The 15,871-nt window shown below is 41.1% G+C and overlaps 1 protein-coding gene across 5 annotated transcripts in view; it reads right to left on the bottom strand.

Annotated features, from left to right (window-relative positions):
* Positions 1-3,738: 3,738 nt before the first annotated feature.
* The window catches only part of HIVEP2 (HIVEP zinc finger 2), a 150,317-nt gene continuing 138,184 nt past the window's right edge, over positions 3,739-15,871 (bottom strand). For all 5 annotated transcript variants that reach the window (XM_044423448.1, XM_044423473.1, XM_044423456.1 and 2 more), the window contains 4 exons: positions 13,828-14,003; positions 10,789-10,890; positions 8,970-9,871; positions 3,739-6,285 (listed from right to left, as the gene is read on the bottom strand). In XM_044423448.1, the coding sequence (XP_044279383.1) occupies positions 5,470-6,285; positions 8,970-9,871; positions 10,789-10,890; positions 13,828-14,003 (1,996 nt within the window). In that variant the 3' untranslated portion in view covers positions 3,739-5,469. The remainder of the gene's footprint in view (positions 6,286-8,969; positions 9,872-10,788; positions 10,891-13,827; positions 14,004-15,871) is intronic.

Here is a 15,871-nt window from a genome sequence, read left to right as displayed (position 1 = left end):
GGGTGTTCCATTAAGTAAGCTGGTCCCAAGCCACTTGGGCTTTAAATGTTAATGTGAGCACTTTGAATTGGACCCAGAGTAGAAATGGTAGCCAGTGCAGCTGGCCGAGGACTGGAGTAATATGGTCTTGTGGGCCACTCCTTGTTAACAGCTGTGCAGCACTATTCTGGACCAGCTGAAGATTAAGGACCATCTTCAAAGGCAGCTCCACATAGACTGCATTATGGTAATCCAGTCGGGAGGTTACCAGAGCATGGATAACTGTGGCAAGGCTCTTGCTCTCCATGGAGAGACATAGTTGGAGAATCAGCTTGAACTGATAAAAGCTCTCTTGGCCACCAAGTCCACCTGTGACTCCAGTGATCATTCTTGGTCCAATGGAGCAATGTAAATAGTAGAACCCTATGTGTACTGAGGCCAGTCCTTTTTGACTTGTCCAAAACTGAGCTGTTAAATGGTCAAATATGCTGACATTGAATTACTTTGGGTTGTTCAAAGAAAAAAGAATAAGTTCCAAAGGAACGGTCCCAGCTAGGAAAATGGCATCAAAGTGACAAATGGGGTTCAATGTCAAAAAGGTAAAGGGATACACATTGGAGCAAAACATCCCAACTTCATGTTGATGGGATTTTAGCTAGCAGTGACTAAGGCAGAAGGAGATCTTAGGGCTTAGGGACAGCTCAATAAAAATGTCAACACAGCGCTGTGAAAAAGGCAAATTCCATTTAAAGCATAATTAGGAAAGGAGCTGAAAATGAAACAGCCAATATCCTACTTCCCTTATACAAATCTATGGTCTAACCACACTTAAAATATTGTGTGCCATTCTGATCACCACACCTAAGAAAGCATATTGAAGAGTTGGAGAAAGTGCAGAAAAGGGCAACTAAAATGATCAAGGGGTTGGTGCAAATCCTCTTTCGGGTAGGGATTGTTGGGTAGGGACAGCTGGGATTGTTTATGTTAGAAAACATATATAAGGGAGACATGATAGATGGACCTGCAGAATTATGTATGATGTGGAACAAGTGGACAGAGATGCATTTTTCTCCATCCTTCATCATAGCCAGGGTCAAATTTAGGAAGCAGATTGGTGGGACATATAAAAGGAAATATGTCTTCCTACAGGACATAAACTATGGAAGCTACCACAAGATGTAGTCACCAACCAATAGCCATCATTTGGTTGTCTTTGAAAGGGAATTGGACAATTTCGTAGAGGAGAAGACTATCAGTGGCTACTAGTTCTGATGACTATATTTGTCACCTCCAGTATCGCAGGCAGTATAGCTAAGTACACCAGTTACTGAGGAAATTTGGTAGGAAGGTGCTGTTGTACTCACATCCTGCTTGCGGGTTTCCTGTGGGCAACTAGTTGGCCTTGGTGTGAACAGATTGCTGGACTAGATAGACTTTGGCTTGATTCAGCATGGCTCTACTCTCTACCAGCAGCAGCTGCTTACTCTTTCATTGTATGGATTCCTGCTTCCCACTTCCCAAATTTGGTGGATAGTATGAGCAACTCTGGTAGCTCCAGTAGGGGCAAAAGGGACAGGAGACTCTCCTCTTTCCTTCTTTTGTACTTGTGGATGTGTGTTCATGTATGTAAGCAGAGCTATGTGCATGTGAGGGTGGAGGTACCCAAGTGTGATTGCTGATGACAGGTGCAAAGTACTGCTCCCTTTTCTATTGCCTCTATCAAATAATCCCATATGGGGTTGCTCCAGATGAGACCAAAGTACTTGCAGTCAGTAAGAATGTGGATTGTGGAATAGGGATTCAGCTTCTCAGATGGTTTTCCTCTCCCTAAAAGCCAGCTTGGCTAAATCAAAAGAGATATGAGAAAGGACCAATGGTAGGTCTCTCTTTTCTTCATGAGCATTGGCCAAGTGGAAATAATAGATTTTTTTATGAGCATCTTTTGAAAAAGGCGTGTACAGTACACCAGGCTCAAATCTCACTATTTGCATTATGCTCCATATGTTCTGCAGGACAGATTTGAAATCACTTCATCAAAGCACATTATTTAAAAATCCAAGGTATGTGTGCACTCATGCATTGCAGAATTGAGATCTCATTATTTCTCGTTCACAAATTACTCGTACTAGTAGAAGGACTTGAAAGCATCTGCACAGGATATGTTATCTGAAGGGGACCTCAGTCCATAACCATAGTGCTCTAATGGGTTTGTATTTGAGAACGCAGACCTAAAATCCTGGAAATGGATGGGTATGTGCTAAGATTTACATGAAAGTAACAGAACAACTCAGCTCATGGTGCCTTATCAAAACTGGTGAACTTTGCTGCTCACGTGGGAAGCTGCCTTATACAGACCAGCAGCCCAATTAACCTAGAAGTACATATAAAAAGTGGCAGCAGCTTTACAGTGTTCACCATATGCTTGACCTTTGGGCCACAGTGCTTCCTCAAATTAAACAGCAGTTCTGGGAAGGCCTATTGGAAGTGAGTTCCGCAGAACAGCTGGTTTTACATCAGAGAGCCTGAATTGCATGCCACGTCATCTTGCATGAGAGCATCATGGCTTACTCATCTAACCTTTCCAGGTATGAGGCCGTGAGTGAAATCTTAGATGCTTGCATGACGTTCGTTAGTTTATCCCTTTAAATGTTACACCAATAGACTGCTCCAAACATACTTGAATGTGTGTATGTGGACCTAAGAGTACCTTTAGAGACTAATGAAAAAGCTTATGTTGAAATCAGCCCAAAGGCATTGCAAACATAATTAGAAAGTATGTGACATTTCTGTGACTTGGTTTAACCAAATACATACATACTCCAGTGACATTTTATCATCATCCACCTTTTTAAATGGCCTGGGTCAACTGAAGCATATTACAGTTCTGTTAAGCAGGCATTTAACAATAAGAGTTAACCGGTATCTTTTTAAACCACAGAAGTTGGAGACAAAATACTTTTATTGTTTTGTTTGCTTGCTTGTTTGTTTTGCTACTCTAAATACATGGACTATCAGAGATTCAGTCTAGCAGTGAGAATACTAGACTGGAATATGGAAGTTCCAGGTTCTGGGCCTCTCTTGGCCTTGAAGGTCTCTGAATAGCTTTCAGTCTGTCACTGATTCTCAGCCTAACCTCCCCTAGAGGATTATGGGGAGAATAAAATGGAAGAAGAGGAAGATCATGGAAGCCATTTTCAAGTCCTTGCAAGAGGAAACAGGTGGGAGAGAGCTGTAATGTTGTAATAACAGTAATACACAATACAAATTCTGATTTCACTCTGTGCCAGGTTAAAGCCCTGAAAGATGCAAGGATTAATTACTGCAGTTCTGTCACGTTGTTTGTAAACAAGCCACTACAAGCTCATCTCTTTGGAAGACACTTAGCCAAGAGGCAAAACTTTTGACTACTGGGATGTGCTCAGTGAATAATTTATGGCCATTTTTCTGACTTGGAACTGTGCAATGGATAATATATTATCACAAAAACATAGTGACTCTTTTCCCCCTTTATGTCATGCCAAACTAAGCATGTTACACAGATGCTCATGCCACTTCACATGTTCAGTATAATGGCAGAATATGACTTACTAGGGCAACAAGCAGCCCAATCCCATAAATCTTTATTTGGGGGTAAATTCCACTGAATTCTATGGGATTTCCTATAAGTAAACTATACATAAGATCGTAGCCAAAAAGAGATTAAGTGCTTGCTTGGTGGGGAAAAAATTAAAACACCACATGAAAACTAGACACTAGATACATAATGTAACTGTATATTTATTTCTTTTTTAAAGAACACTCCTTAAATGTATTGCAATTCAATATACAAACGTGTTTTCACAGAATTATAATCCACTAAATAGCACAGAAAAATAACCCAGATTTTTGTTGACTTGGGTTTATGAGGGTATTTGGGGGGCATCTGTCGTAACTTCAAACATTTAAGCAATGATTCCTCCCAGTCTTCTCCCAAGACAATTGAGTGCTATAAATGCCCTAAATCTTGAAGGATGCAACTCTTTTGCCCACCGGGCTTTCCCCTTTAGAAAATATGTCTATCATGTTGTTTTCAGCAATCCAGTTCCTCCAAGTTCCTGTCTCTTGCCTTGATGTCCAGAGATGATTGTGAGCAAGTATTCATCTGATGTCCCCTTCCCATTACCCACCCTACCGCCTCCGCATGTCAGGGAACTTGGCAGTATGACTCAGTTCCTTGCTATTGTCTAGTATGGAGCTCTTTCAACACCTCTGTTTGCTGCATGCAGTGCCAGCACCCATTGCTGAGCTACCGGGCCAGCCGATAGCAGATCTATACAACAGTCAAACAAGCTTTCTTCCCTGGGATGAAAGCCTCAGCCCTCTCTACAAGGCCAAGGGAGCCAGAGTTCCATCCTGTTCTTTTTTTAAAGCCACTTGGACAATGATATGTGATGATCTATTGCCTGATCCTGCTTTTGCTCAAACAAGGGTCACAATGTCCACGGACTTCACTTGAAACAGGGTGAGGCCTTTAAGCGTCCAGACAATCCACATGAAACTGCACCATTTTTGAATTCGCCTATATTTACATGGGGTGGAATGTTTTCCCATATTTTGAAAGGAGCATATAGAGCAACATGTTCACATAAGACCAAATACTTTTAATATATTTATAACTGTTTTATAAAGCTTTGAAAAAACTCACAATAGCACATGGTTTTACTTTAATGCTTTACGGTACTATCTTTTTAAAATCACAATCAGCACTTTAAGTTATAGTCGATCCAGCAAACGAGAGACAAAAAAAAATTACAAGAGTTAAGAACGGACTGATACATCCTTTTATCTTATTTTTTTAACTAATGCATAAGTGCAGAATAAGATAAGATACTCTAGTTTAAATATCTTGTTTACAATATACATTTTTGTTCTAATAATGCAACAGTAAATCCCATGCTTCACATAGAAAAGCAATCCGCAACATTAAGAAAAAATGTACAATTTATGAAACAAAGTAAATAAATATTAGTATTACAGAATCAGAGCTGTACATAAAAGCTGTTCAGTTTTAATCATATAAAAATATTTTAGTGCAACCTCACATATATATTGATGCTTTTTTTGTTTTTTGCTTTACATCATTTAGGTCAAAGTGTCCCAAAAAGGAAAGAAATTACATTTATTACAAAGCAGATACACAAATTCTAAAATATGTACAAATTACTGCTAAAAAAATGCTTATAAGAATATAAGCAAAAGTAAAGAAAAGGCACAAACACCTGTACAGGTTAAAAGTACCAGACCCAATAAGAATTTTGAAATTTCATTTTGGTCAGGCTCATGATGACTCGTAGTTTTACTCAATTCTTTTGATATAACAAAAGTATATATAATAGCAAACTACTGTAACTTAGAACCGGCATGCTATAAAGTTGAATACTTCCTTCTACACTAGTGGGGAGAAACAGGATGGGAGTAAACACATGTATTAAAGTCTTCACACATTTCGGATCACTGTGGGTTGCCGTTTTCGGAGGGTGGGTCTTTTCTTTCCTGTGTGCTTGACGGGGAATCTTTCCTGCTAGGACAGCCTATCTGCCTGACATCCACACTGCTCTTGCTGTAAAAGGTGGAATGAGATAATGCAGTCTGTGATGTACCAAAAAGGTCCTTTTCGCCACTGTGCAAGTCAGGGTTGGTGGCTGAGGCACAGATCTGGCCTGGCTCAGAGCCACTAAAGTGTTTCATGCTAAAATGTGCACTTTCTAAGGGTTTCTGAGGGGGCTCAGAATCCCTCTGCAACTGCTCTGTCCCATGAAGAACGTCCTCTGTGGCAATTCGGAGAGAGGCTATGGCTTTTGTACAATTCTGTATGTTTTCCTCCTGCTCCCTCTCAATGACACCCTCTTCTGAAGGATTCTTTTTCATCAACAGCAGCTGAGAAGATGATGCACTGCCTGGAACCACGTTATGCAACGTGTGAGAGCACGTACGTTTCTCAAGGTGCCTAGAAATAATGCATGACTCTTTAGCACTGGTTTCCGAAGCTGCCCTTTTCTTCTCCCCAGAGCCCTCTTTTGGGAGGGACAAGACAGATGGAGCATGTAAACCAGACAGGGCTGCAGGTATCGAATGGACCATTTGGATGCCCCCAATGGGCATCATGGGGATGGGGGCACGAAGTTGCTGCTGGGAGTGTAGTGGAAGGTGGCTAAAGACATAGTCTGTAGGACTGTCAGGAAACAGATTAGATCCATGATGCTCCAGAACTCCTTTTTCTCCAGGCATACTGAAATAAGGTCCCTGGAACAACCCTGATCTTGAACTCTGCAGGTAAAGACAGTAAGGCAAGAATTAGCAACAATAGCAGCACACCACAGTCCTGGTAAATCTGCAACATGGCTTCCTTTTAGGGGCTCAGCAAAAGATACTGCAAAGCAATTTGTCACTTGCATTACAACAAAATGTACGGTCTTGTAAATTGTACAATTGCACATTTCTAAAGCTGAAGCGCAACCATACTTAATGATAAAATATTGTGCTACTTAGAAGGCACAGAATTTGAGAAGTGAGATACATCCAATAAATTTCTGGCTGTAATGCACAGAGAAACAACAAAGATAAGCAATTCTGTTAGTCAGGCTACAAAATGTCATAATAGTTAGTAGGAATGTGCTGTCCTAGGAACATTCTAAAGGGTTTTATAAGTACTTCTACAACTCGGAAGAGTGCAAACAAGATTCCGTTTTGAATAACAATGTACTCTCCAACATTAACTGAAATTCTTCTACAAGTGCACAGGAAATTTGTACATATAAAATGGGGAAATAACTTTATCCTGATAGCATTCCAAGCAACACTCAATAGAATCAACTGAAATGGCAGAAATTGGTTGAGATGAGTACCCATACTTAAGCAACTGTTCACACAAACGTTGTAAGATGCCACTAGGTAAGTGGGTAGATTCTGCCCCCTACCCCTAAAATGTTGATTCAGGTAGTTTTAAAAAAAGGAAAGTACTGTTAGGAAACCAAGTGGGCCTATATCTATGGAGCCATTCATTCCTGAATTGAAAATACAGCTAACCAAATGTTATGGCTGTTTTTAAAATGCTAATAATTGTATTGACATTTTAACAGCAAGAAATCCTAGCTCCCACTGACTCAATCCCGTATGGAAGAATTGGTTAAGCAACACACTTAATGAAATCACAGCTCTTTTTTACTAGGCACTGAACAACCAGTTCAAATCAACGCTAAAGAAGGATTGTGATGACCTAAGAACTCCAACTTTGGACCTGAGACATTGTGAGATGGCAGTGGAGCTATCCAGAATGTGCAAGGATAGTGCACATGAGTAAAACTACTATCTAGCAGCTCCTATGAGAGATACTTGAGATACACAAATATGAAGGACTGAAATGCTGAATTCAAAGGGTTATCATTTTCTTCTGTGCTTTTTAATTACATAATTTAAGGAGACTGCCAGATTTTTAGGGATTCAAGATCCTCTACTACAACTGCTTGAATCATTCCTTTGCCTTCCATTCAGTCACTCTGCCACTGTCATGTTTCACAAACAACCGTCAACAACTCTATACTGAAACAAAGCTCCACTTTTGAAAATAAAAACTTTAAATGGAGCCAGAGGAATGGGAATAAAGGAGGCTATGAACAGAATGGCTGTTGAAAGAACACTGGTGGGAATTGCAGAAACTCTAGGGAAAAAATGTGCAGGCTTATTCATAAGACAACCTGCTTCCATATGTTTTCATTCTCAGCTTAGTCACAGGCTAAACTAGTTCTAAGGAAACAGGCCTGACATCAGAGGTTCTTATCTCACCTCTGTCTCAGTACAGGGACACTCTTCCCACAAGAATAATCTCAGCATTGTGTCAAGGGGCAAAGAGTGTCAGTCCTAGAAAGCAAGTCAGAGCCTGAGGCTACAACAATATATTGACATTCTGCCATCTCATCTGGGTAAATGACACTTGTGGGTTTAGGAGAATAATTCTGAAATTAAACTTCAGTTATTCTTTGATAATATAGCGATATCAGATTCTGTACTGCTTCTTTTTTGAAGTTGTATCCTACATGTGCTTTGTTTATTTCTACATGTAATAGTCCATCTATATAAGATCGCGTGTACTTGTAAAGGCTCAACTTGTAAAAAAAAGCTCAAATAGAGCAACAGTTCAGACCTAATGTTCCTAGAACTGCAGGATCATGTATACCTCTTTATTTCAAGAGAAGCACAGAGTCTTTGTTTTTCTCTATTTGCCAGATACCAGCTGAGGCCAGTCAGTATACTTTGACTGGTAAATTAGAGGCAATGTATCCTTTCCATGACAGTAAAAATGGTGATTGGTTTTCGGTCTTCTTCTTCTCCTACGATAACTGGAGGCAATTATGTTTAAGCCTGTGGGAATGCTCAAAGGCCCCAGGAAGCCAATTCAAAGGTTTAGAAATTGCTACTCTTGTGCATCTAAATTCAATTCTTTCCATCCACAGGGAGGGATCCTAATTGTAGAGAACAAAACAGATGGATGATAGAAAGGTTTTTACAGAAGGACAGCTGTATGAGTAACAGTAGCAGGAGGATGCTACAGCATCATCCTGGCTTGCCCTTCCTAAAACATGGGAGGAGGAGAAGGTTAATCGTTTGCTAAACTGAAATACTTCAGGAGGTAGATGGGAGAATATTTGACTGAATGCTCAAGCCATACAGAAATTCTCTGCTTGTGGGATGTTTGCAAATTGGGGAATATTGAACTAGAATCATTTTCCTTAACAAGCAAACGGAGATTTATTTATTCTTGCATGAAAAAGAACACTGTGACGTAAGCCCCACCTGTGGCCTGAAGTCTACCACCTCATTATGGTATTTGAGCCAATATGGGTACATTAATGTGGGTGGTACTCCCTGAGTGTGGGCTGCGATAGGAAATACCACGGAGCAAAAGAATGGAAAATCAATAAAGCTGAAATGCGGGCACATTCTTTCCAACTTACCAACTGTCCCAATGGAACGGACTCAGATTGCAAATACTGGCCCATAGGCAATGCTGGGTTATGGTACAGGCCTCTCCGGGGCGATGCTGCTCTAACTGAGGTCATGTACCTCCTTTCTCTTCGTGGAGACAGGTCTCTTCGGGCGGATGTGTCTTTTCCAGGTGACATTGGTCGCCTTGGCGAGAGGTGGCGTCTGGGAGACGCATCTCTCCTTGGTGATAACTCTCTCCTCAGTACAGCTTCCTTCCTTGGTGAAATGTGTCTGATGGGTGAAATCTCTCTCCTTGGTGACAAATGTCTTCTGGGTGATAAATCTCCTTTGGGCATCAAATACCTCTTTGGTGAATTATCTCTGTATGGTGAAGAATCATACCCAGGTGAGGACTGTCGGCTAGAAGATGAAAAGTCTCTAGGAGACGAGTTGGATTCCAAAGAAACCATGTAGTCCTCATCCATGCATGTAGGGATGTCGAGTCTATCTTTGTCAGGTTCTGAGTCTGTACTTTTGTTCTGGAAAAACCGCTGATACTCTGTCATTTGCGAATCATCACAAGAGTCACTTGGTGTTAGGAGCTGAGTAACTTGAATACTAGGTAAAGTGACCAAATAACTTATCAAAGATGAATGACTCACTGAACCGTCAGGAGAACCCCCGTAGGATGCTGCAGCAGCATTCACTGATAACGAGGAAAATCGGGGTGGTTGGGGGCTAGTGCTTCGTGATCTTGTTTTGGGTGTCGAGTCTCCGAGAGTGTCATCGAAATCATCCTCATCTTCTTCTTCATCATCATTATCCTCTCCATCCTCTCCATCTGATTCTTCTGCATCAGAGAACTGGTGATCAGTTGATGTGCCAGTAATGTTACTCTTCTCCACTTCATGATGTGTGTCATCCATATTTTCTGGAACAATTATTACAAGTCAATAAAGCATATACAAGAGACATATTTTTGGATTTGTTTGCTTAATTTTTTGCATGTGAAAAGGTACTGACCATGCCTACAGCTCTCACTGTGGAATGACAGTAAATGTATACTTTCTGGTGAAACAGCTGCATAAAAATCAACGCTGTAGAAAGGGGTCTATCGACCCACTGAAATCGGAAGGACACTTTCATGCATAATCCAACTAATAAATCCCGCTGGTTTGTATGGCTTTCTGAAATCTTTACAGGATGGTATGAGTACAGATTGCAAAGTCACATGGTAATTTGTCCTGAAAGGTTTGACTTACAATCCTTTACAAATATACCTGCGAATAAGTCCCAAAAGGACTACCTTTCAGTAGCAAACATATATAGGGTTGTCCTGTTAGCCAGTCCAAGCTCTAAATGATGAACTCATTAACTTAAGCTTTAAAAAATTTACTCTGCAACTATGAGGCCTAAATCAAGTCTTCTTCAAAACAACATTAAGCGTTCTCAGCTGACTGAAGGATGCATCACATTGACCATACCAAAAGCCCCGCTTCCATGCTGCACAACATTATCTTCACTACAGGTCGTACAGTAGGCAAAGTACAAAATGTTTTCACACTGTTTTGGAATGCGACTGCATATCAGTCTCTAAGAATACCGTGTACAACAAGACCAGATTTTACTTCATGGGGGGCAGAAGACATTTTCCCAATAAAGAAAACCCTAGACTCAATTATCCTCAAACACACACGTCAAGATTATTTTCAAAGCTTGGTGTTGACATGAGGAAAACTTTTTAAAAATTCTCCCCATATCACACTTCATCACTTGCTGACAAGAGAAGATGAGTCATTTGCATACTGCAAAGGCCACTGCAACTCCATAAAACTCACGGTGACATACCTGCCTCTTCTGTTTCCGCATCATCCACAGATGTCATTGATACCCCCAGCTCCAGGCATTTTTTCATGTGTGCTTTAGATTTCATATGTTTTGTCAGATTTCCTGTGGAAAAGCACAAAGATGACACTAATGAGAAGACATCAGTACAGAAGCCTTGTTGGCTCTTTGGAGATTTCCCCCCTTCTTCCCTCTAAACTGAATAGAGAAGTAAGGTAGACAGATAGCTGTAATGGACCCATTCCATTTAAATGTCATTGAAGCAACATGGATTCCATATAATAACATGCATATTCTTCGGTTTTGGTCCTTTTGCTCAGGACTGCTGAGCCTGTATCATCTTTTTACTGCGCCAGTCACACCCCACTTTGTCCCAGTGATCATCACTAATTACAATCATCATTATCTGTGAATGGCCACCTGAAAAACCGGCTGAGAAAGGATTGTCATTTTAGATGAATGCATCAAGTGCCAAAATATCTGAAGCTGTCTCTCATTAGGAAGGGTTTGGATAGTGAGCCAGCTGCATGATCTGGTTCAGGGTTTTCTCCCCATCTTTAAAATACTTTGGTTTAGGAGTGATTGAGGCTGTAGTCCTATGGCCTCTGCAGTCCATGAGTGGAGAAGCACATACTGGGAGGACTGAAGGAAGCCTCTTATGTGCAGTATCCAAGCTCTTCCTGTTTCCCAGACATAGTCCCCAAAGCATCCAAGAAACAATGCCAGCCAAGAACTAGTGTAGTTAATTCCCAGGGAGTTATACCTATTTATTCATTTGAGTTCTGCCCTTCCTTTCTACCAAGAGAAATGGCACTCAAAGGAGGCTGCAGAATATAAGAAGCCCACAAAGGATACTCCCACCCTGGCAACAATGAGCTGCACAACGAATTTGGCATAGGCAGCAGTGGAAGCTACACTATGGATTCTCCTCTGCCTGTTACAGGAATGCACTGCCCATCTTCCATCTTCCAGGTGTTACATCTGGAATATAATCAACAAAGAGTCTTGTGGCACCTTGGAGACTAGTAAATGTATAGTGGCACAAGCATTGGTAGACTAGAGTCAAATTCATCAGAGGATTCACTTTCTCAGACTCAAATTCTTTAAAGCTTATGCCAGAATAAATTTGCTAGCTTTAAAAGTTGCCACAAAGAGTGCTTTTTTCTGCAACAAAGCTAACCCTCTGGAAATGTTTATGGCAATAAAATTAATTATCATATATGCCTGAAAAAATGAGCACACAAGCAATTATACAGGCTTCCAATTATATATCTTTCCTATGCTCCAAATACATTTTCTTTTTCTTTGTATTATTCATCATCATGGGCAACATTAAAACTGTTTCATTCTTTATTTTCATTTTTATATACCATCCCATTCCCATAGGCTCCAGACACTTAACAAGAGATTAAAACCAGCAATAAATAAATTTTTGACTAAAAGTAAGCTAAAACTAATCTGGGAGGACTAGAATCAGATACCTACACAAAGTTCTAACAAATATAAAGAACAGCTTAAATCACACCTTGAAAGGAGCAAAACTATCAAACCTAATACACAATATGAATTCACAGTCACATCTGTTTGAATTTCTGGGCCCTCCTGCTTCTTCCCCCGTCCCTTGCATTTGTACCACCTACCCTGATGAAGAAAGTTGTGAAATTTCATTTGCCCTAAGTGAAAATATTGCCGGACTGCAGATCTTGGAGTGTGAACACAGGAACTATACTGAGCACATCACCCTCTGCAGAACAGCAGAACTGCGAGAGGTACTACCCTCCACCTCTTTCATAGTCTACAGTATCAAAAGATGCACTAAAACACCAACAGGGAATTTGAAACTCTCCTTCTCAAGCTCATTCAACAGACTCACAAAAGCTCTTCCTGTCATCTTAGTATTGCAGAATGAGCAGGGCATACACCCAATGCAGTACTGGCTGGGATGCAGTGCCATCACCGTTTTAGGAGCCGGGTTGCTGTTGTCATCTCAGGTTTCCCTGCCAGCTCCAAGTCTAGCTGTGATTCCCACAGAAGCTGTGTGTGTACGCGTGTGCATGTAAGGGAAATTAATTTTCTCAGCAGCAATACACTATTTCTCAATGCAGAGCAAAGTATTTTGCAATGGTTTGGCCTTGAATAGCCAGTTGAGAAGCATAAGCTTTGTCAAGATCTGTGCCTGGTGGAAATGAAAACAGCTACAAGTGGTCTGTTGATATGGGCCAACAGCAGCTGCAATGGAGACTGTCCTGATGAGTGCCTACACTTCAAAACTTACCACTCCAACGCCGTATATCACTGTCCCACATACACACACCCACAAGAAGCTTCCTAAGAGGGAACGTGAAACAATAGCCAGAAGCAGGCTTTGGCCTCACATAGTTGTATGCAGAATTAGGAAACGGAGGAACCCAACAGATTCCTTTTTTCCTCTTTGTAAGGGCAAATCCTATTCCAATGAATCCCATTACAAATGGGCAAATGAAAGCAGGCCTCCCTGCTTCTCAAGGCTGGTAAGTACATGTGAATACAGGCCATCGGATCTCAATTCATAATTGATGTAACTGTGGGTCAAAGTGGCCCACCTGGAGACGCTGGACCTTTGCATTATTGATACATGTGAAATTGACCCAACCATCAAGGCAGATCAGGAATTCTCTGGCCTACAGCTAATGTTCTGCTTCTGCACTGTGCCCCTACAAATGTACAGTCCCCTGATATAATTAATACTTGCACCACAACATTTTGAGCACAAAAGTAATATCTGCCAAGGCCATTTTTATGCCACTGCATTTCCTTTGCAGACAGATGGACTGGGTAGAAGCCCATATTTCTTAATTAAGTAATACAAAGTGGCTCTCCAGCTCACATAAATCCTTCAATCACTTAGATAAAGAGAGGAAAGTTGCATCTCATGAATTCTCATTTTCATCAATAAATCCACCTTCCTTTAGGGAAACTTCCTTTGCATTTGAAAAGATGCACTGCAGACAGACAAGAATAGATTTTTCTCTACTGCCCCCCACCACAAAAATGACTAAGTACCTTTTGTTTTGAAGGCAAAATTACACAACTTGCATATATAAGGCCGTACGTCGGTGTGAGTGCGGATATGTTTTTTGAGCATGCTTGGCTTCTTGCAGCGAATCCCACATTCTTCACAAATGTACTTTCCACGTCCACGTCCTCTGACATATACATATTCCTCATTGGATTTATACCTGTTTGAAGAAAGACAATATTAAGATAATTTCCCTCACCATTCAGTAAGTATGCCAGCATCATTATTCTTAGCCATATTTAATGGCTATGCCACTCTGCTCCAACAAGGATGCAAGGAAATTTCTGTGCATGTGGCAATCTCAAGACAGGACCCCAAATGTTCCTGCCTTTCAGTTTTTTGCTCTGCATTTGTCCATTATTGTTTAATATTTTACATACCTGTGCAATAAGCATAGCCCTTTGCTAGTTCAGATTAAAGGTAAAGGTAAAGCTTTCCCTTGATATTAAGTCCAGTCATGCCTGACTCTAGGAGGCGGTGCTCATCTCCGTTTCCTAGCCGAGGTAGCCAGCGTTTGTCCACAGACAGTCTCCGTGGTCATGTGGCCGGTATTACTAAACACCGAAGTGCACGGAATGCTGTTACCTGCCCACCAAAGTGGTACCTTTCTATCGACTTGCATTTGCATGCTTTCGAACTGCAAGGTTGGCAGGAGCTGGGTTGGCGCAACGGGAGCTCACCCCATTGTGCAGATTCGAACCAGCGACCTTTCGATCAACCAGTCCAGCAGCGCAGCGGTTTAAACCACTGCACCACCTGCAGTACCTAATTCAGATTAGGTAGTACTAAAGGCTAACAAAACAAACAGTGATAATACAGAGGAGTGTATGATAGGTGGGAATGGAACTTTCTGATAGAAATGCTTGGTAGCCGTTCACTTCACGTATAGATCACTGGGTCAGTGGCAATTTCTGCCTGCTGAGCTTGAGCCAACTCAAAAGAAAATTCAGGATGCAAATTTGAATTAAACTTCACTGATACTTGTTACAAAAGATTAACAGCACCAGAAGTGGAAGGGGTCAAACAAATCAAGGCACAGCTATACAGTTATCCTGAACAGCATTTATGGAAGCATTTTCACTTTTTAATATAAAGTTTTCACAGAAGACGTGGCACTCAAAGGTGTGTCTTTAACTTTAAGAAACCCTTCTGCACAGTGACAGCTCCTCTGGCTCCACAACTGGAAAAGTTTCAAGTTTTCAAAAGTTGTAGAGCACATCTGTACACTGGATTGTTGTCTAGTTATATGGACATTATGAAGATCCTTGTCACTTCCATTCTTTCTGTGGACATAATGTTAATAAGTTCCACTACGGGTAGCACATTCTTGCAATGCTCTTTTGCCCTTACACGGGATGGCTAGTTTTCCTCACAATCAACCTTGAGTAAGAAAAGTAGGTGGTATCAAAAGAAGCTACTACGTTGTTATCTGTTTTCATAAACTGCAGAACAGACACAAAAGGGGTCAGAGCTCACAGTCACAACTCCTTTATCAATCAGGGAGATAACTCATTTCCAGAGAAACAATTCAAAACACTATGGTTTTATTAAGCACACTGCATTTGCAAATGACAAAGGAGTGATGTTGAGCTATGATCTAAAGAAGTCCTTCAAGACAAGAGCCTTGCTTGCTCCATCTAAACCAGTATTCTATTCTGCATATAGAATGCCCTAACTTTTAGTGGAGCCAGAGCTCCCAGGCTGAAGTGCTAGGGCCTTTCTTCCCTTTAATTATCAGGGATGCAGATGCCATCTACCATCCACTCAAATTTCCGTCCCCTCCAAGTTCAGCGGCAATCCTTTCAGTCAAAGGACTGTGGGACAAAGAATCAATTTACTCAACCATAACATACTATTGTAAGCTATCTCTAACGTAATGGAGAGAATAGGGCAAGTGGGTGCTAGTCTTGAATGGGCCTCTGGTGAAGATCAAAACTGCCAGAACAGGTTTATTGATATGGATCAGCACCACGGCCTGTATTTCTGGACAGTCTAGAGAGGCATGGTTATGGGGCATGTCACGATGAG

This window comes from Varanus komodoensis, unplaced genomic scaffold (genome assembly GCF_004798865.1).
Source record: "Varanus komodoensis strain SLA01 unplaced genomic scaffold, ASM479886v1 scaffold1, whole genome shotgun sequence".
Lineage (NCBI taxonomy): Eukaryota > Metazoa > Chordata > Lepidosauria > Squamata > Varanidae > Varanus > Varanus komodoensis.
This window is presented reverse-complemented; position numbering and strand designations above follow the sequence as displayed.